The sequence below is a fragment of the Taudactylus pleione genome, unplaced genomic scaffold (assembly GCF_031769625.1).
Source record: "Taudactylus pleione unplaced genomic scaffold, aTauple2 ptg000061l, whole genome shotgun sequence".
In the NCBI taxonomy this organism is placed as follows: Eukaryota; Metazoa; Chordata; class Amphibia; order Anura; family Myobatrachidae; genus Taudactylus; species Taudactylus pleione.
This window is the reverse complement of record NW_028284463.1, coordinates 12,858,817-12,879,415: the sequence shown is the minus strand read 5'-3', so window position 1 is coordinate 12,879,415 and position 20,599 is coordinate 12,858,817. Positions and strand designations below refer to the sequence as shown.

At 48.7% G+C, this 20,599-nt stretch overlaps 1 protein-coding gene across 2 annotated transcripts; it reads left to right on the top strand.

The window, feature by feature from the left end:
- The first annotated feature begins 9 nt into the window (after positions 1-9).
- On the top strand, positions 10-20,379 carry RNPS1 (RNA binding protein with serine rich domain 1). Of its 2 annotated transcripts, none has more exons than XM_088464752.1 (7): positions 10-162; positions 5,797-5,952; positions 6,187-6,381; positions 6,751-6,853; positions 8,781-8,934; positions 16,864-17,008; positions 17,996-20,379. In XM_088464752.1, exons 1-7 carry the CDS (start codon positions 86-88, stop codon positions 18,093-18,095), a joined length of 930 nt encoding a protein of 309 aa, XP_088320878.1. In that variant the 5' UTR covers positions 10-85; the 3' UTR covers positions 18,096-20,379. The 2 variants fall into 2 exon arrangements, with proteins under 2 accessions (XP_088320878.1, XP_088320879.1); XM_088464753.1 differs by having other exon boundaries at positions 11-162; positions 6,202-6,381.
- Positions 20,380-20,599: the final 220 nt, after the last annotated feature.

Genomic DNA, 20,599 nt, shown 5'->3' with positions numbered 1-20,599 from the left:
AGAGCTGCCCGGCCTGTCTCTCTAGCCCCGCCCCTCGCCGTGTGACGTCACTCACAGCGCGCCTGGAGCTGTGCCAGGCAGCAGGATGGCGGCCCCGCGTCAGAACGAGCGCGACGGTGTGTCCGAGCTGAGGAGAGAGCGGCAGCGCAAGGCCGGGAAGATGTAAGTGTCCGGGAGCCATCCGCCTCCATCCTGCGGCCCCGGTGTGTGCCCGGGCCTGGGCGGCTGCAGCGGGGATGGAGCGGCCTTCGGGCTGCCGGGGGTGGGGGAGGGTCTGTGCCTGAGTGATGAGTCTGAGGGGTAAGGCTGTGATGGCAGCGCTAGGCCCCAGCCCGGAGTACAGCGGATGCCTGGGGGGGAAGATGGCCGCCCCCAGTGTCCCCTCATATACACTGCTCACACCTGTGCACTCTCAGCGGGCGACTCCCTAGTCTGTGACTGCATGTCCCACACAACTTCTCTGTTACTGTGTATGTGTTTTTTATATATATATATATATATATATAATCACACACACATATGTAGGGCTCTATTCATGGGTTGGTATGTGTGTGTGGTGTGTGTATGTGTGTGTGTATATATATATATATATATATATTGCATAGCAGCGGTGGTACTCGGGATCCAAAAAGCACAATGGGGGGGAAATTACAATCTATTTGGGTGCCTGCTGCAGCCGTTCACTTGTCGTCCCTTGGGTGCCCGCTGTTTCTGCGTGCACCCTCCTGAGGTGGCGAGCAGAAATATGCAAACTGAATTTTCGGCAGTGAACCCAACAGTTTAGATGGGAGTTCCTCCTGGCTGGCTGACTGCCTGGTGTTTCAATGTAGTTTACATTTTCTTTCATTAAAACTTTAGACAGTAAATTTTACTGAGCTGCTAAAAATTTTATTTAGTGTGTGTGTATATATATATATATATATATATATATATATATATATATATATATATATATATATATATATATATATGCGCTAGTCTGTTTTAGCAGGGCACCGCACCCTGACAGATTTTAAAACTGCCAAATGCGCCCTGCCGGAGGAGCCTGCCAGGTGCTGTCCCCGGCCACAGTGTCCCGTAGGGGGTGTGGAGGGGGACGACGACAAATTGCACCGCAGCGTTCACCGCTGCTGAATAGATGCCATACGCATGCATACTGCATCTATACGCAGTGAAGGGAGAGCTTGAGGGCAGCCCAGCATGTTCGTAAGTGTTGGGCACGCCCTCAAGAGTGACGAAAGGGGGGCACGTCTTAAGAATACGTCCCCTTTTCTCATGGCTATGCCACATTTGTAGTTATTGTATTGTAAGAGCAGCACTGCACGTCTTTTATGTAATTGCTATGTGTTTGTCTCTGTACTTAGTAGATCCTAGGTAAGCGGTGGTGTAACTACTGCCTGGTGTCAGTGTAGTAGAGCCGCAGAGAGAGTATAACAGGATTCCCCCTCTTTGTGCTACTTTCTGTTTGCTGCCTGTTGTCATTGCAACATGAGTTTATGTGGGGGAACCTGGGCTCTATACTATATCCAGCCTGTATTATGCCATGTATGTATGTAGCACATGTTTCTGTCTTGAGGAGCACTACATAACCATCTAATGGCTTGGGGTGATTTGGGCATTGTCCATGTACTTGTACAACCAGACAGGTTTTAGCTTTTGTATGTTATGTCTTCTGGATACAGTTTTTGTCCCTAAAACACCTTTTTTTGTCCCCCTCTTCCTTTATGGTGATGACAGTCATTTCCCTGCTCCTCTGAAGACGAGGAATTGTCTGTTCCCGTGTGTATATAGATTTTTGGCCATACAAGTTTGTTCATAACATCAAAATTCATGCCCAGTAACAATTCTTTACTACCAAACGTCTCTGGTAGGCTGTAAAATGCAGTGGTAATACATTATTACATTATTAGCTCTGGCTGTGAGGAATTGTGAAGATGGCAAAGGGCAGGTGTGGTACCAAGATACAATTAGCCATCAACTATCGTGTTACTAAACCTTTTATTCCCATATATTTAAAACTGGCTATACCAGTTTTGTTGATGCCCCTTGCCACAGTTGCCCTTTTATTAAGTGTGTTAATTGTAGTAAAAGCTAGTGGAGCCCATTGGGTCCAATGGCGCCCCTCCTCCTGCTTTCGGTGGACTTTTCTTGTAAGTGACTACATAAGGATCGATGGTGGGTCCACCATTCAAACCCCTTCTCTGCCGACAACACTAGTTTATTACCATGTGTATGGTAATTTCTTTTTTTTTTCTGAATATTTGTGGGTAACCAGTCTCACCCAGTCTAAAGACCCCCCCTACATCAGCACCGGATTGTTGCAATTTCCCGATCCCCAGATGTCGCAGTCAGTGAAATCCAAATATTGCCGATCCCAACCAAAATATGATTGGGATCTGCAAATCAGGGTTTTTTAACATGTAGAATTTATTGATTCCCTGACTGATCTGCGATTATCAATGTTCGGTGGTTCCAAACGGATTAGGGAAACGGCCACCTGATTTATGGGGCACTGAAGACATAGCGTTAAATGATTTTGCTGCAACACCAATGGATCCATGGCTTCTTCATCTGACCTGCCTAGGTCAGGTCAGGAATTCGTTTTATGTGGCCCTTTTCCATTGAAAGGTGAATATCCATTAGGTGGCCTGAACGTCTAGCGTTCAGACCTTCAGGTCGCCGAGGTGTGGGCACCGCACTGAACGGCGTACACTGAACATCATTCAGTGCAGGAGCCCGACCTCCTATCCCTGAACATGCTGAACCTCACGAACGTCGTTAGGCTGACGGGCATGTTCAGTAGACATTCTGGGATGGCAAGGACCCAGCATGCACCCGCATCGCTGGGCCTTGCCGGCTATCCATTACCCGACTTTGAACAATCCGACCAAAACCAGGATGTTTTGGTTGCATTGTTCACAGTCGGGTAATGGTTAGGCCCTTTTATTTTTTATCTAGTAGGGGAAAGTAAGGGGTACTCCTACATAGAAGGTCGAAAAGGGGAAACAAAAGTATCAGGAAGCAGGTTACGTGTATAGACAAGGGGCCCAAATCTGATGGAACATGTCCTCTCTATCATGTTTGAGAGATAATTTGAAATTTTTTTTCCCATACGATCAATGTGCAAAGCTGAGATGCTGGGTGGCTCAGGCTGCTTCCAGGATTTGGCAGTAAAGCAGCGGGCCACTGCAATAATGTGAGATGCCAGCTTAGCAGAGAGGGTGTCTGTGTTTGAGAGATTGTAACAGAGGAGGAAGAACCATGAGGTTTTCTGAACCAGGCACGGGAGGTGTGAGGAGAGGAGAGACCTGACCCTCTCCCAAAAGCAAGAACTCGTGGCAGTGCCACCAACTATGTTGAGATGTTCCAGCCCTACCTCAACCTTGCCAGCAAAGTGAGGAAGCTATAGAGTAGGTTGTTGCTAGCGAGTGAGGTACTATCTATAGTAAACCTAAGCCTTTTCTTTGGTCAAGGTTGAGATTGAGCTAGAGGCAATTTTACCCTGATTGTTTCCCAGTAACCCTCTTCAGGGGGGTGGCAAGGTTCCACTCCCGATATTGCCCAGCTTGATGGGTCTTACAGTTGCAAAAAGGGACATATCTGCTGGAATGGAGTGATAGGAGGGGAAACCACCAGATGGGGAGAGCCCACAAGGTTTCTAAGTTGCAAATATTAAAATAATTTATTGTTGACATCTAGATACTAAGCTCGAAGGACCTCAAAGTAGAGAAAAGATCCTCTAGACCACAGGTTCTCAAACTCTGTCCTCCGGACAGTGAAATAATTAGCTCCACCTGTGAATCTGTTAAAATGTGTCGCTGAGTAATGAATAAACCTGTGCACCTGCTGGGTGACTTGGAAAACGTGACCTGTGTGGGGTCCTGAGGACCGAGTTTGAGAGCCTCTGCTCTAGACAAGATCACCAGTGAGCCTAACATCAGATCTAAACCAAGGATGGGAGAATGGGAATGACGGGCCATGGAGAAAGTCAGGATTGTTACATAGTGGGATAATGGATATTGGGCCTGATTCAGAGCCGCTCGTTAGCGTTCGCTCTGAGCGATGTTTGCCCAACTGCGCATGCGTACGGATCGTTAAACGCATGCGCGAACCAGTCAGTGCGGTCGAAATTCATGTGCTCGCAAAATAGCGAATGCCTGATAATTTGAGTGACAGAATGAGGCGTATGTGGGTGGTAACAGGGGAAGGTGCTTGAAAACGGGGAGTGGAGATCAGAACGCAGGCGTGCTTAAAGGTCAAAACGGGCGTTTTATGGGTGTGCATAATTAATACAGCAGCGTCATTGACCACGTCACTTGGTTATTTTATAGCCAGAACTGCTTGCAAGATTGTGGTAGCAAAAACCAACCCCAAGAATAGCGAGCAGTTCATACCCTGGTCGATGTACTCGATTAATCTAATAAATAGCGGACATGACGTAGGATGCGAGCGGCCAGGGGGCGTATTTTTCCAAAAAATGACCAAGTTTTGTTCGCTCGTTCAGACCTAGAGGCGTGAACAGACCGCAAAGAGCGAACGGTTCATTTGAATAGCCACCCCTTTTTCCAGAACGAACGACCGCAAATAGCGACCGGCTCTGAATCAGGCCTTTTGTGTATGGAGAGGTGGCCTTTACACATCTTCCAAATCCTGACATAGAATGCAAGGTTATGCCCCAAATACAGGGGGGCATGCAGGTGCCGAGATGTGTCAGCTCAGGAAAGAGAGTTCGGACTCCTGGTTTTTATAGAACAGCAAACATAAGCCTAAAGTGAAATGCAAAGTCGTTTCCAGAATGTGGCACAAATATCAGTAAATATATATGTATAGATTTATTTTTTTTTGCATGTGTTGGCTCTTTCTGTAGTTGGTGGGTTTGATCTCTGTAAACAGTATCGCAGACAGAAACTATCAAAGGGCACCAATTTTGTAAAGCTCATTACCATAGGAGCCAGGTTGGTGGCGTCTGGTGCTCCCTAACAGAGGGGTGATGGACGCCATGTGATGTCTTCTGGTGTGTTTGATTTTGTTCCACCCCTTTGCTTCTGATTGGCCAGTAATCATTTCTTCTAAACCCCCATCAACTCGCACAGCTATAAGGATGTATGGTATATGTCTGCAGGTGGAATCACACTAGCCATTCTGAACGTGTCAGGGAAGATGGGCATCCATTGACATAAGTAGAACAAAAACTAGGCATGAGTCATTTTGTTTGCATAAGTGAGCTCTTAATTTATTATGTCTTCAGCTGCTTTTAAATTGGTAAAATGTGCTAAATACCCATGTGCCCCCTTTTATTGTGTGGTTGATTTGGTAGCGTCAGGCATGTCTCCTGCAAGTTGTGCAGCCCCTGCCGTCAGTTTAATCTGGGCTGAGGGCACAAGGCTCTGGGCACTGCTAGGCAGGACAGACACTCAGCACATGCACTCCTGTGCATGATATGAACACCGCAATACTATAGGCACGAATCTCCGCCGGAGCTGATGAGGATCTGCTTCCTCCCTCACTGCAAAATTCTAGTAGCCAGGCAGCAAAATCTGGTAGCCATGGCAACCTGGCCCCCCAGGATTTGTCGAGCCCTGCCCTAATAACACGAGTTCTGTGATCGTGTGATGTTTTGCTGAGGCAGGATTACATGTCTTAGCTGTTTTTTAAGATTTTGGATATGAAATATATTTTGGTTTTAGTTTACTAACGGCCTAAGCTACGTTTTATGTCGCGGTTGTATGCCGGGCATATATGGAATAAATTCTGTACTGCACCTGTATAATTGGAATGTGCTTTCATTTTCCCCAGGGCTCCCTCTCCCAGCAAACGTAAAGAACGGTCTGAAGACAGGGCTAAGGACCGGGCCAAGGAAAAGGCTCCGGGCAAAGAGGTGGTGGAAAAAGACCGCGGCCGGGACAAGACCAGGAAGAGGCGTAGCGCCTCTAGTGGCAGCAGTAGCAGCAGGTACATAATGTTCTACGTCACCCAATCCCCTTGTCCTCACCCTGAAATTACCACTAGTCTTGCTAAGCAGAATTTATATTGGGCTATCGTACTAGTGTATTAGTTGGCAGCCTCTTGCTCTGGGGTTGCTCGGGATAGCGTGGTGTATTTGTGTGCTGATTTCCAGCATAGAACAGGATAGACCCCCGCCCCCTCCTGTCTCTTATTGGTATGTACTGTCTCTAATCTGTTTAGTCGTTCCCGCTCAAGCTCCTCCTCCAGTTCCTCTTCGGGTTCCAGCTCTGGGTCCAGTTCGGGTTCCAGCTCTTCATCCGCTTCTAGCCGGTCAGGAAGTTCCAGCTCATCCAGGAGTTCAAGCTCCAGCAGCTCGTCTGGTTCCCCGAGCCCATCCCGCCGGCGGCATGACAACCGGAGGCGCTCACGCTCCAAGTACGTATCCCCTGCCTTTCTACATGAGGCTCACTCATTGGGATAGAGGAAAATTTCTGTAGTGTTGAGGTGGTGGCTGGAAGTTATGAGATCCCGTCATGCTGATTGGAGATTAGATCTTTCAGGTGCATAAATAGGGGGGCATGAAAATCCTCTTGATAATAAAACTGCGGTCAAATATCGGTTTATAATTAAACAAGGCTTTATTTTGGCCTTCATATGGGAAGTTCGGTTATTTTGGAGGAGTCTAGCACTTCTTTGATATCTAATGGCCTAAATCCAAGTATGCAGAATGCTGTATTTGTTTGACCGGTATGTCTAGTTCCATTAGAGATGTCCAGTAGGTACTGACTGTGATTTTACTTACAGATCCAAGCAGCCGAAACGTGATGAAAAGGAGCGTAAGAGGCGGAGTCCAAGCCCCCGGCCCACCAAGCTACATATCGGGAGGCTGACGAGGAACGTCACCAAGGTTAGGCTGGCTCACCGATCACTTTTATCCAGTTACTTGAGGGTCTAAAGACTGTGCCGTATCCACGATCACACAATGCGTCATGCTGTGAGCAGAGGATTTATTGTCACATGCGCTACCTGTCGTCCCCATGCAATGCTACCATACACCACACGCCTCCCCTCTGTAGTCTCTCTACACTGATCACGTTCTGTATGTAGTCTACAGGGGGAAGCAGCACTGTAACCTTCCAACTGCAGTCCCAGCAATGTGACTTGTACACACAGGCGTTAGTTCTCTGCCCTCTGTTCCTTTAAGAAGTGATGGGGGGAGAGACGGGACCGCACATAGGGATATATATATCTCTTTGTAAGGTAGATGATGAATCGGGAAAGGGGGGGGAGGGTGGTAAATATTTCCAACGTTGCGATCTCTTCCGGCAGCTGCTCCTGTTGTCTGTTACCTCCAGATAAATAATCCAGAGTTGAACTTCCTCCTGTTACCGGTCATCAAGAGAGAAGAGACTGATATAAATAATGCCCCCCCCTCCTCTGCTGACTAGGCAGAAGGGCAAACTGACTGGTCAGTGCGATGATCCTGTAGTGACTAGGAGGAGATACCGGTGACATGGAAGCAGGCCGGGAGATGCTGGTGACCTGGTGTCCTTGTATCATTTATTAATGGCCGTGGCTACAAGTAACACTGATCTCTGTGGAAGTAGTTTGTGTGATATGCTCCGTTAGAAGACAATGGAATACAGGCCAGTCTGTTAAATGGCATTTATTGTCCGATTACACACAGGTGTTAATAATTAATGTGCAATAGTATAATCGTCTCTCTGTTAGGACCTGAGACTTTGCCATATTTGTATAGGACCTATTCCTGCTAGTGACGCCCATTGTCTGACACTACAGGCGGCATATTGTCATTCTAGTTTAAATGCTGCAAATATTAGAGCCCTCTGCACAGTGTGCAGTATTACCCGAGTACTCTGGTAACATGCGGCTCTATATGGCGTCTTCTAGGATCACAGTGTGCAGTATTATCTGAGTACTGGTAACATGCGGCTCTATATGGTGGTATTCTTGGACCACATTGTACAGTAGTATATGAGCACATTAGTAACAGTACAGCCCACTAGGGCCACATTGTACAGTAGTATGTGAGCACATTAGTAACAGTACAGCCCACTAGGACCACATTGTACAGTAGTATGTAAGCACATTAGTAACAGTACAGCCCACTAGGACCACATTGTACAGTAGTATGTAAGCACATTAGTAACACTACAGCCCACTAGGAGCACATTGTACAGTAGTATGTGAACACATTAGTAACAGTACAGCCCACTAGGAGCACATTGTACAGTAGTATGTGAGCACATTAGTAACACTACAGCCCACTAGGAGCACATTGTACAGTAGTATGTGAGCACATTAGTAACAGTACAGCCCACTAGGACCACATTGTACAGTAGTATGTGAGCACACTAGTAACACTACAGCCCACTAGGAGCACATTGTACAGTAGTATGTGAGCACATTAGTAACACTACAGCCCACTAGGAGCACATTGTACAGTAGTATGTGAGCACATTAGTAACAGTACAGCCCACTAGGAGCACATTGTACAGTAGTATGTGAGCACATTAGTAACACTACAGCCCACTAGGAGCACATTGTACAGTAGTATGTGAGCACATTAGTAACACTACAGCCCACTAGGAGCACATTGTACAGTAGTATGTGAGCACATTAGTAACACTACAGCCCACTAGGAGCACATTGTACATTAGTATGTGAGCACACTAGTAACACTACAGCCCACTAGGACCACATTGTACAGTAGTATGTGAGCACACTAGTAACACTACAGCCCGCTAGGACCACATTGTACAGTAGTATGTGAGCATATTAGTAACATACGGTTCTATTTTATGTTCTTCTAGGACCACATTGTTGAGATCTTTGCTACCTATGGGAAAATTAAGATGGTCGACCTCCCCATAGACCGCTTACATCCTCACCTCAACAAGGGCTACGCCTATGTGGAATTCGAGGCAGCAGATGAGGCAGATAAGGCCTTAAAACACATGGATGGAGGTAAATGGGAAAAGACCTTTTTGTACATCAGTCTGATCAGCGGCCTCGGTAATGTTGGACATTTGTGTGGTTCAGCAATGGGGGCAAGGAACACACAATGCATGCTATGGTAGCATTAAGTGTCATTGCTAATGCAGCTATTGAGTTATTGTCTTGTCCCTAATAGCCTGATTTGAGAATTGAATAATTGAGGTTAAAATAAATATATATATTTTTCACGATTTCAGAACTTCAAAGTTGAATATAAGATGAAGACACAAAATACAGTGTTTAAATGATCATTTCATTTATTGGTGGAAAAAAAGTTATCCAACACCAACTGTCCCTATGTGAAATAGTTATTGCCCCCTTAGTTAAGGGCCCCATCTACAGGGCAAGCAAGGTACCAAATTAAATTAATAATTATGTTCAATTAGACTAGTCTCATTGTGGCGTCATTACTTTCCAGCCCTGTTGAATCTAACCTCACTAAAATAGAACCTTTCCAGCATTGTGCAGTTGGCTTCAAGGTCCCAACAAGCAGCACAGTTTGACGCGATCAAATGAAAATCCAGAAGAGATTAGAGAAAAATTATTGAAATATATCAGTCTAGAAAGAGTTAATAAGCCATTTCTACTTCAGGGTCCATAGGGGGTCCACAGGGTTGACCTTGGGGTATAGCTGGATCTGGATCCACGGGCACCACGCAGTTAAAGCTTTGCTGCTCCCAGGATGCACTTGGGTCCGTCCTCCTCTATACCCCGCCCCGGCCACAGGCACCTCAGTTTTAGTTGGTGCCCAGCCGGAGTCGGGTCACCCTGTCGCAGTGGGGCTGCAGGAGCAGCCCCATAGCTTTATTTTAAAAGAGAAATTTTTTATTTTTTTCTACTTTTTTTACACTGTTAGAGCGGCAGCATCAGACTGTCCTTTAGGACGTCCACGCTGCCGCTCCTTCTCCCCGCTGGCGCCGCGACGCCAGTACAGCTCTGGGGATCGCGACGGGACCCCAGAGCCTGTACTAGCCGGGCTCTGGGGACTCCCTTGACTGCTGCCGGACGCGACGGGGATCAGGTAAGCCGCGGGTCGCCGCGTGCGGCGGCCCGCGGATACTTCAATGCAGTCAGGAGCCTCCGGTCTCTGGGGACAGACCGGAGGCGCTAGCGGCGGCGGCGGGCTCCCCCTCAATTGAGGAATACCCCGCGTGTCCGCTAGACCACCAGGGTATCAGGCTGGTAGCGGGACCGGCAACCCGGGGGTTAATTGCTAGCCAGGGGAGGCAGCCTTCCCTGTCTAGCGGCTCCTCCCCTCAGCTCAGCGCGCCTTTCAACTAGGAGTCTGGCGTCGCTGAGCTGCTCTTATCTCTCGGCCACTCCTCCTCTGAGGTCTCCGGCGGCCATCTTTACTGGCACATCGCAGACTCCCAGGCGGTATCAAGTGGACCGGTCCCCCTGTGTACCTCTCCCCTGCTAAAGGACAGTGTACACAGCGCTATAGCCCTCCCAGACACTGAATCTGGGCGGTTGATTGTAGCGGAAGGTGCAGTGAGTATAACTTTTCTGCATTGTATGTGACTATTGCTAGTGCTGCCTGTCTGTGACTTATTCTCCTTTACTGTCAGCTTATACCTATCCTTTTCCTTCTCCTACGGCCCGGCAGGTGTGTGGGGGAAGGGCGTTTTTCTGAGACCCTCACTTATATAAAACACGTATTTGTGGTGTCAGTCACATACTGTTGTGTGCTACACAGTACCATATCTGGGCTGTTGTGTCGCATACTGGTGAGTGCGCGGGTGTTAAAACCGTAATTCCTCTGGTGATACCTGTTTCTTGTGATTTACGGTATCATGTCTGATGAGGAGACTGAGCGCTCTGTGGCTCCTGTGCTATTTTCCTGCAGACGCTGTGCTGCTGGAGTTGATGGGGAGGACTTATCTCAGGATGGTCTGTGCGGGCGGTGCCAGCTGGTACCGGGCCCCTCCAACCCCCCTGTATCACAGGACCCTCCTTGGGCGATGTTTTCACAGGTGCTGGCGTCTATTGCGGACCGGTTATCGGTCCCATCAGCGGTCCCTTCTAGGGCGTTACCGCAGCCCACCATCCCCCATTCCCAGAGGGTTCCACAAATGTTGCGGTCTTCCCCCGGGGCCCAGACTGTGGGTCCTTACTCGGGACTGCCTGTGTATGTGCAGTCTTCCCCAGGGACGTGTCAGTCTGTAGTGCCTTTGCAGAGTTTTGCTCCGACGGCTCCTCCGCCTTGGGTGGATGTTCTATCCAGCTCCGTACAGAGTCTGGCGGCTTCATCCTCGGCGTTTCAGTCCATGTTGCAAGGTGATGTGCCACCAAGGGTGTCTAAACGTCCGGTTGTGAGTTCACTAGCTGCGCAGTTGTCGGACTCGGAAGTGTCCTCAGATGATGGAGAAATCCATGAGGACTCTGACTCTGATGTCATGGGGCAGGAGGTGGAAGCTAAGTCCTCCATTAATGTTCCAGCCTTAGTTAGGGCGGTGCGGGCTATCCTACATGTTGAGGATGATGCGCCGGCTCCTAGGTCGAAGTTTCCTACCTTTAAAAAGGCCAAGGTGACCTCAACTGTGTTCCCCCTGTCTGATCAATTATCGGATCATATGGCGGCGGCCTGGCAATTACCTAGTAAGAGGTTCCATCCACAGAAGAGGTTGGCGGCGAACTATCCTTTTCCTGAAGCTCATTGCAGGAAATGGGAAACTCCGCCGGCGGTGGATTCCCACGTTACCCGCTTGATCAAAAGCGCGACGTTGCCATTGCCGTCTATCTCCTCTTTGAAGGATCCCACGGACAGGAAGGTGGAGACTTGTTTAAAGTCCATTTATTCTCTTTCCGGGGCGGTGGCTCGCCCGTCCATGGCTATCTCCTGGGTGGCTAAAGCCATTGAGGCATGGGCCAATGCCTTGGAGGATACCTTTCCTGATGAGGCTCCGGATATCCAGAGAGCGTTAGTGGGACAGATGCGGGATGCAGCTTCCTATATTGGGGAAGCGTCTTTGGATGACAGCCTGCTCACTTCTCGGGTGTCGGCTGCAGCGGTATCTGCTCGGCGCTCCCTGTGGCTGAGGTCCTGGAGGGCTGATGCAGATTCAAAAAAGGGTCTGGAGGCCTTGCCTTTTAATGGTGATTTACTATTTGGTCCGGATTTGGACAGAATAGTGGATACTTTGGCTAAGTCCAAGTCGGCTTTTCTCCCTTCGGCCTCTGCGCCGGCTAAAGTGAGGAGCTCTGCCTTTCGGTCCTTTCGGGTTCAGGGTAAGGCCAAGGGCCAGTCCTTCCCGAGACATTCGGCGACCAAGGCCGCACCCAAGCCCAAGAAGCAGGCATGGAGTGCTCGGCGCCCTTATTCCAAGCAGGAGGATAAGCCTGCTGCCTGATGGGACGGGCCTCTCTCTGGGGGACCCCAGAGTGGGAGGCCGACTTCTCCAATTCGCCCAGTGTTGGCACAATACCACCACGGATGCCTGGGTTCGAGAAGTAGTCTCTCAGGGGTACGCCCTGTCTTTTCGGTTCAGGCCGCCCCACCAGTTTTTCTGTACGAGTCCTTCTCTGGACAAGACCAAAGCGGGTCAGATTCAGGTAGCTATTCTACTCTGTTTCTGGTACAGAAACCCAATGGTTTCTCATCGCCCTATCCTGAATTTGAAGTCTCTGAACAGATACCTCAGAGTTCCCAGGTTCAGGATGGAAACGTTACGTTCCATCATTCTGGCGATGGAACCCGGGGATTATATGGTCTCCCTCGATATCCAGGACGCCTATCTCCATGTGCCCATAGCACCGGCACATCAGCGGTATCTGAGGTTTGCTATCCTGAACCATCACTACCAATTTTGGGCGTTGCCTTTTGGCCTTTCCACGGCTCCGAGGGTGTTCACCAAGGTGATGGCGGTTATGGCTGCCCACCTTCGGGGTCAGGGTCTACGTCTGTTGCCGTACCTGGACGATCTTCTGCTGCTGGCGAGCTCCCCGGAGGTGCTTCTTCGACATCTCCACCTGACCATTGCTTGTCTTCAAGCACACGGGTGGTTGATAAACTGGAAGAAGTCCTCCCTGATTCCATCACAGCGGATGGTTCATTTGGGAGCCCTGCTGGATTCTCGTCAGCAGCCGATTTTCCAGACTCCAGAGAAGGTCTCCTCCCTGCAGCTGCGGATACACAGTTGCCGCCTGTCGGTCCATTCAGCTATGAGAGTTCTGGGGTCCATGGTGTCGACATTCGACATGGTGGAATTTGCCCAGTTCCATTCCCGGCCCCTGCAGGGGCTGATTCTATCGGAATGGAACGGGTTACCTCACCGGATCCGCTCTCAGATGCTGGTGTTGTCCGCGGAGGTTCGGCAGTCTTTGGCTTGGTGGCTTCAGACGGTGCATCTGGTCGAGGGGCGCCCCTTTTGGATCCCGGACTGGGTCCTGCTCACGACGGATGCCAGTCTTCGGGGTTGGGGGGCAGTGACCGGCTCATTATCGCTTCAGGGTCGTTGGTCCGCGGAAGAAGCACTTCTCCCCATCAACATCCTGGAACTGCGGGCTGTGTACAGGGCCCTGCAGTCGTCCGGCCCCGCTCTTCACGGAAGGGCGGTTCAGGTGCAGTCCGACAACGCCACCACGGTGGCGTACATCAACCACCAAGGGGGAACTCGCAGTCGGGCAGCAATGTCGGAGGTGTCTCGCATTCTTGCTTGGGCGGAGTGTCACGTTCCAGCGATCTCGGCAGTCTTCATTCCCGGAGTCCTCAATTGGGAGGCGGACTTCCTCAGCCGTCACGATGTGCATCCCGGGGAATGGTCGCTTCACCCAGAGGTGTTTCAGCTACTCGTGGACAGGTGGGGGCTGCTGGAGCTGGACTTGATGGCCTCCCGTCACAATCACAAGTTGCCCGTTTACGGGTCAAGGACAAGAGACGCAGGCGCCTGTCTGGTAGACGCTCTGTCGGTGAAATGGACGTTTCACCTGGCGTATCTGTTTCCTCCGATATCCTTACTTCCTCGGGTTCTGCGGAAATTCAAGCAGGACGGCGGCACGCTCGTGCTGGTGGCTCCGGCGTGGCCCAGACGTCCTTGGTACTCCGATCTGAGGTGCCTCTCCATCGACGCTCCGTACTTTCTTCCTCAGCGTCGGGACCTGTTGTCTCAGGGGCCCTGCCTTTACCCGGATCTGGGTCGGCTGTCTTTGACGGCGTGGCTCTTGAGACAGCCGTCTTGAGGTCTAGGGGTTTCTCCAGTTCAGTGATTGGTACCATGCTTAGGGCACGCAAGCCTGCCTCCGCGCGGATTTACCACAGGGTGTGGCGCACTTATTTTCAGTGGTGTGTATCCAGAAACTATGATCCGCAGGTGTTCCGGGTTTCCAGAATCTTGGAATTTCTTCAATCGGGTTTGGACCTCGGCTTACGCCTGGCCTCTCTGAAGGTTCATGTGTCTGCTTTGTCCGTGTGGTTTCAGCGACGGATTGCTACACTGCCAGATGTTTACACCTTTTTCCAAGGTGTTCTCAGGATCCAGCCTCCCTTCGTGCCTCCGGTGGCTCCGTGGGACTTGACGGTGGTACTGAGGGTCTTGCAGGGTCCTCCTTTTGAGCTGCTTGAGTCGGTGGAGCTCAAGTGGCTGACGTTTAAGACCATTTTTCTTCTGGCAATTGCTTCGGCCAGGAGGGTTTCAGAATTGGGGGCGCTTTCCTGTCGCCCTCCTTTTCTGATTTTTCACCAGGACAGGGCAGTGCTCCGCACGCGTCCTGAGTTTTTGCCCAAAGTGGTTTCAAAGTTCCACATTAATCAGGAACTTGTTGTGCCAGCTTTTCAGTCACCTGATCTTTCTGCTGGTGAGGCTTCCTTGGATGTGGTCCGGGCACTTAGAATCTATGTGGACCGGACTGCTTCGGTTAGGAAGTCGGATTCTTTGTTTGTCCTCTTCGGTTTTCACAAGAGGGGTTGGCCTGCCAACAAGCAAACGTTAGCCCGTTGGCTTCGTTCAGTTATTTGTGAGGCTTATGCGCAGGAGGGTTTACCTGTGCCAGCCTCTGTTAAGGCTCATTCCACTCGTTCTGTGGGTCCCTCTTGGGCTGCTAGACGTGGCGCCTCCGCTGTTCAGCTGTGTAAGGCGGCTACTTGGTCTTCAATTCAGACGTTTTTGAGGTTTTATGCGTTTGACACCTTCGCCTCTCAGGATGCATCCTTTGGGCGCCGGGTACTCCTTTCAGCACAGGAGCGTTCGCGCCCTTAGTTGAACTGCTTTGGGACATCCCCAAGGTCAACCCTGTGGACCCCCTATGGACCCTGAAGTAGAAAACAAGAGATATGGTAAGAACTTACCTTTGTTATCTCTGTTTCTACGAAGTCCATAGGGTCCACAGGGCGCCCGCCCTGACGCACCTGGCTTCAAATGGGCTGTGTGGCTGGTCACCGGTTTTCCGTCTCCCATTTCTGTGAGTATGGTTTCTTGTGTGTTCCAGTCTTCCTTCTCTCTGTTTAGTCTCCTCCTCCGGCCTTAGCTGCTTACCAACTGAGGTGCCTGTGGCCGGGGCGGGGTATAGAGGAGGACGGACCCAAGTGCATCCTGGGAGCAGCAAAGCTTTAACTGCGTGGTGCCCGTGGATCCAGATCCAGCTATACCCCAAGGTCAACCCTGTGGACCCTATGGACTTCGTAGAAACAGAGATAACAAAGGTAAGTTCTTACCATATCTCTTGTTTTCTAAGGCTCCAGCACACCACAGTGAGAGCGATTTACATGCAAATGGAGAAAACAATGGGTGAATCTTCTCAGGAGTGGCCAGTTTACCAAACTGCCTCCAAGAGAGCAATCAACGACTCATCCAGGAAGTCGCAGAAGAGCCAGTTCAACATCTAAGTAGTTGCAGGCCTCGGTTAATGACCAGCGTTCATGATTCCACCATAAAAGTTTCTTATAGTTACCAAAAAAAACATATTGTTAACCCACAAGCCCTGTGGGCTAATATGCTGAGCAGTAAAAAAAGAAACAAATTTTTTGGAAGACATGGGGTCCCGTTAAACTTAAAGCTAGCCCCGCATCCCACAATAGATGCAGTCAGACGTGGTGGTGGTGTGATGGTCCGGGGATGCTTTGCTGCTTAAGGACCTGGGTGTCTTGCCGTAATTGATGGCATCATGAATACTCTGAGGTAGCATGTGCGATCATCAGTCCTTAAGATGAACCTCTAGCACACAGGTTCTCAAACTCTGTCCTCAGGACCCCAAACAGTGCATGTTTTCCTGGTCTCCTCACAATCACAAGTGAAATATTTAACTCCACCTGTGGAACTTTTAAAATGTGTCGGTGAATAGTGGCCACCTGTGCACCTGCTGGGTGACCTGGAAAACGTGAACTGTGTGGGGTCTTGAGGACCAAGTTTGAGAATCTCTGCTCTAAGCACAATTGGATTATGCTGCAAGACAACCATTAGAAGTACAAGCGCGAGTCAAAGTCCTGTCTTGAATCCCATTGAGTTGCTATGGCAGGACCTTAAACGGCCACTTCATGCTTGGAAACCCTCCTATGTGTCTGGATTAAAGCAATTCTGCATAGAACAGTGGGCCAGCATTCCTCCGCAGCGATGTGGAAGACTGGTCTCCAGTTATCAGAAGTCTTTTGGTTGTGCCACATTTCGTATTAACAACTGCAACCAGTTATTACGTTTTAGGGGTGCAATTCATTTCTCACATGGGATCATTTGAAAACTGTATTTTGTATTTACTCTGGTTGTCTTTTGTCTATTCAATTTTGATTGAAGATCTGAAACAATTACGTATTTATTACAATTATGTAAAAATAGAAGACTTTATAGTATGTGTGTAAAATATAATCTTGTTGCCATAATCTGGACTGGTCCCGCTGACCGGGTCTGTTTTCTAGATACGGTTTTTACATCCGCCATTCTGAATAAACTGTTTTTCATTTAATTATTTCAGGACAGATCGATGGGCAGGAGATCACAGCGTCTGCAGTGCTAACCCCGCGTCCAATGCGGATGGTGCCCCGAAGATTCAGCCCTCCCCGTCGGATGTTACCCCCTCCCCCTATGTGGCGTCGGTCTCCCCCACGAATGAGGAGGAGGTAGTGCAGTCTTCCTTATGTGCAAGCCCTGAGCACACTCTGACCTTTGTGTTCTCTGGATCTATCCCTAACACTTTCCATTCTGCTTTATTGCTCTAACCGTAACGGCTTCAGGAGTTACTGGGAGAAGCGCCTGTCTGTCCTATAGCAATGTCGGATCTCTTCCTAAGCATGTGCGTCCAGCACTGGGCCCCATGAGTAGGGTCGTAGTGTGTGTAGTTCTTATTCCTCACTATGAGTCTCTAGTCTTTATCGAGCTTGTGTCCTGCCCGCTGTGTGTCATGCTGATAGTTTCCTTACCGTCTGGCTTCTGCAGGCTGCAATCTAGCTGAGCGGCTCGCTCTTATAGGGGTCAATCCAATTACCCACGAGTCCCTCGCGGTGCAAGTAAGTGCGGTTAATTCTGCACTTACGGTACCACCGGACTGGAGGATATTTGTGTTTGGCCCTGTAGGGCTGCGTATAAAAACCCGAGAGTCCGGGGTGAGATGGGGCCGCAACTTTCCTTCTACCTCGGGGCTAATTGAATTGACCCCCAGAGAGACCAAATCATTGCTTTGCTAATTTCTGCCTTGTAGAGACAAATCAGCTTGTAGTTCTTTTGTTTCTTGGGAGGATAATTGGCTGGAAAATAACTCTCCTTAGTGTTGTGTATGTTTTATTGGTTGAAGATTTTGCATTACATTTGTTTTATTTATATATTTGAAAGTGATGTGGTAAAACATGCTCATTATAACCCCAATGCTGCTTTATGGCTCAGCGGGTGGATCTGTAAATCTATTATCCGAAGTTACCGGACCGGTGCTGATCTGTCTTGTGCATGTCCAGTGTTGGGCAATCTGTCATTAAGGTGAGATCCACCCGGTACGGCTACAGGCTGCCCGCAGTAACGGGTGCCAGCTGGGGACTCGCCATCCAGCCTATTGTAGTGTCTTATACCAGGTTCTAATGTCTGGAGCAGCAGATAACACTCTGTTCCCTCCGCAGGTCCCGCTCCCCTCGTCGGCGCTCCCCTGTCCGCCGACGCTCGCGATCGCCTGCACGCCGCCGTCACCGCAGCCGTTCCAGCTCCAATTCATCGCGGTGAAAGGTCGTCTCCCCTCCCTCTGTCACGACAACCCTTCCCACCAGACCGCAACAACAAGACGCCGACCCTGTTCAGTTGACAGTGCAGCCGTTCAAGGACTGTTATACAGGACCACACAACCATTAATAAACCGGCTCTCATCTCAGATTCTCAAAGGCAGTACTGAAGTGTATAAAGGACTCGGTGGTCAGCTTCAACTTTTGCTATACAATGAAAAATATACACATGTTGATCAATTTATTCAAAGCTGTCGACCGGTTCTCAGAGTTTCCCCTCCTGCTTATGGTTCTACCAAGTCCTTTGTGAAAACAGTCCAAGAATGTCCTCTAAACTATTGAATTAGCGAGGTGTTCTCCATCAGTCTCTAGAGCTAATAGGATGGAGGATCAAACTTTTGGGTATAAGACGACTAATGTGTATGCATAATGAGAGACTGTATACTTGGCTTAACCACTCTGTCATGGCTGCAGACTACCCACCGAATTAATATAGACCATTATTAGTCTGACCAAATTTATCATGGGCACCAGTCTCAAAAGGACCAGTTTCACCAACCGTACATAATCTGTCATATTCCGAAGTATTATTTTAAACAAATACACACTGGTGTTAACCTGTCCTGAAGAAGCAGCATTATGAGCTTTATACTGTAGTTATTTGTAAGCTGTTCTGTGATTATCGCACAGCTCTGTGATGCCATTGCTTTGGATTTCACTTGTTACATCTGTTCTATTATAAGGGAAAATCATAAACTGGGTTATGTACTCTTCAATGGACAATATAAGGGTATGTGGAATCTCTTTGCCATTTTATGGCTGTAGAAGACTGCGCCATTGAACTCTGGTGTGATTATCGTAGATCACAGTAAGGAGCAAAATATATTCTTGATAATAGACACGTTATCATTTAATAGTATGTGACCCTAAAGGCTAAATGTAATGGCCTGCGATCTTCAGCCGCTGTGGGGGATATCTGAGGGTCTCCCTGTAATTTTAAATTGGCAATCATTTTGAAGATTAATCCAGCTTGGTTTAGCCTTGAAAAGTAATGCCGCTTTAAAAATACGGGGAGACTCATAAACCCCGCAGCGGCTGAGGATCTTCCTTAGTGCGCTCAAGAGAGAGTACCCCAATGCCGCTACACTCAATGGCTTATGGGATCGGTAATAACTGCTGCCAATGTACCTGCTGGGACCATCGTCTGAATGTATATATGGACGTGCATTATAAAGTCGCAGTGTGCCAATTTATCCTAACCTATGCCAATGGATTGTACTATACAGATATCACAAAGATGATGTCCCAAGTGATGCATCCAAACACTTGATTGCGTTAGTCCTGAATTTACGTAGCATGTTAGAACTTCCTAAGGCTGCTTCTCCAAGACCAGCAATGGTGCTATTGTCACGTAACTCTTTCTGTCAGGGTCGTCCTAGCTGAATGTTACTGTAACGGTAAAGTGAATGGGGAACGCTGTTCCGTCATCACGGCATTTACAGAGCTGGGGATCTCGGTCATGCCCACGTCCTGTTATTATTGCTCTGGCAGACCTGATCATCACTATAGAGCACTAAGGTTCCCTGGTCAGAACACTGTGGCGTCTGACTCTGCCCTGTAGCCGGATAGTCCCCCGGCGAGGATTCCAGCCATGTCTCCCTTATTGACCATGGAATGTGAATGAAGACTTACAGACCCAAGTGTGATTGGTCGGTACCCTCACAGATACCCTTCAGCCCAGGGTTATACTATATACTAATTAAGAGATCCAAGTGTCCAAAACTATTATTGCTTAATAACTTTACATTTTTAAATATCAGATCAGTCTTGCTGTGAAACGCCGAAGGTGATTGGTAGCAATCCCTGGTATAAGCAGGTGCCAGGACTGCGCTAAACGAAAGCGCATGGTGGGTTCCCAGGGGAATGACCCCACTAAAGTACTGTTGTTAGTATGGACATTTTTTTGATGAAATTGATGTTTAATGTGGGAAATCTCTCAGATGTTGTTTTGGTACCATTCATGTAGTTTTTGGCTGACTACTGCCCGCTGAGTGTTGCAGAGCTTTTATGGAGCATGGCTCACTGGCAGCGAGTGGGTTAATATGCTTGGTTGCATTGAGTTCTGACCTTTTGTATGAATATGAAAAGCTGAAGGTATAACTTGTACAGTTGATATTTTACCTTGTTTTATTTTTTATTTCGTAGTGTGTAAGGTTTTTTTTTTTTTTTTAATGTCTGTTCCATATATGTAAACTGCAAGCTGGATTAAACGGACAAGATTTACGGTGTGACGCCTGCATTTATTTTATTAAAGACTTCAATTTTGTGGTGTGCCTCTAAGGATTGGATCTTCATGGTCCATTTATGTGTGATTTTATTGTTTCTCCAAAAGAGAAGTGTTGGTGGATGGACATCTGTATTCTCTCCTTGGGTTGGAATGGGTATGACATACCAGCGGCTCAATAGTGGTGGTTCAAATCCCGACAGAAGCATGCTATCCCTACCCCT

Coding starts and splice junctions, on each gene's coding strand:
- RNPS1 (XM_088464752.1), top strand. CDS start 86: ATGGCGGCCCCGCGTCAGAACGAGCGCGACGGTGTGTCCGAGCTGAGG. Junction 163..5,796: donor CAGCGCAAGGCCGGGAAGAT/GTAAGTGTCCGG, acceptor CATTTTCCCCAG/GGCTCCCTCTCCCAGCAAAC. Junction 5,953..6,186: donor AGTGGCAGCAGTAGCAGCAG/GTACATAATGTT, acceptor TAATCTGTTTAG/TCGTTCCCGCTCAAGCTCCT.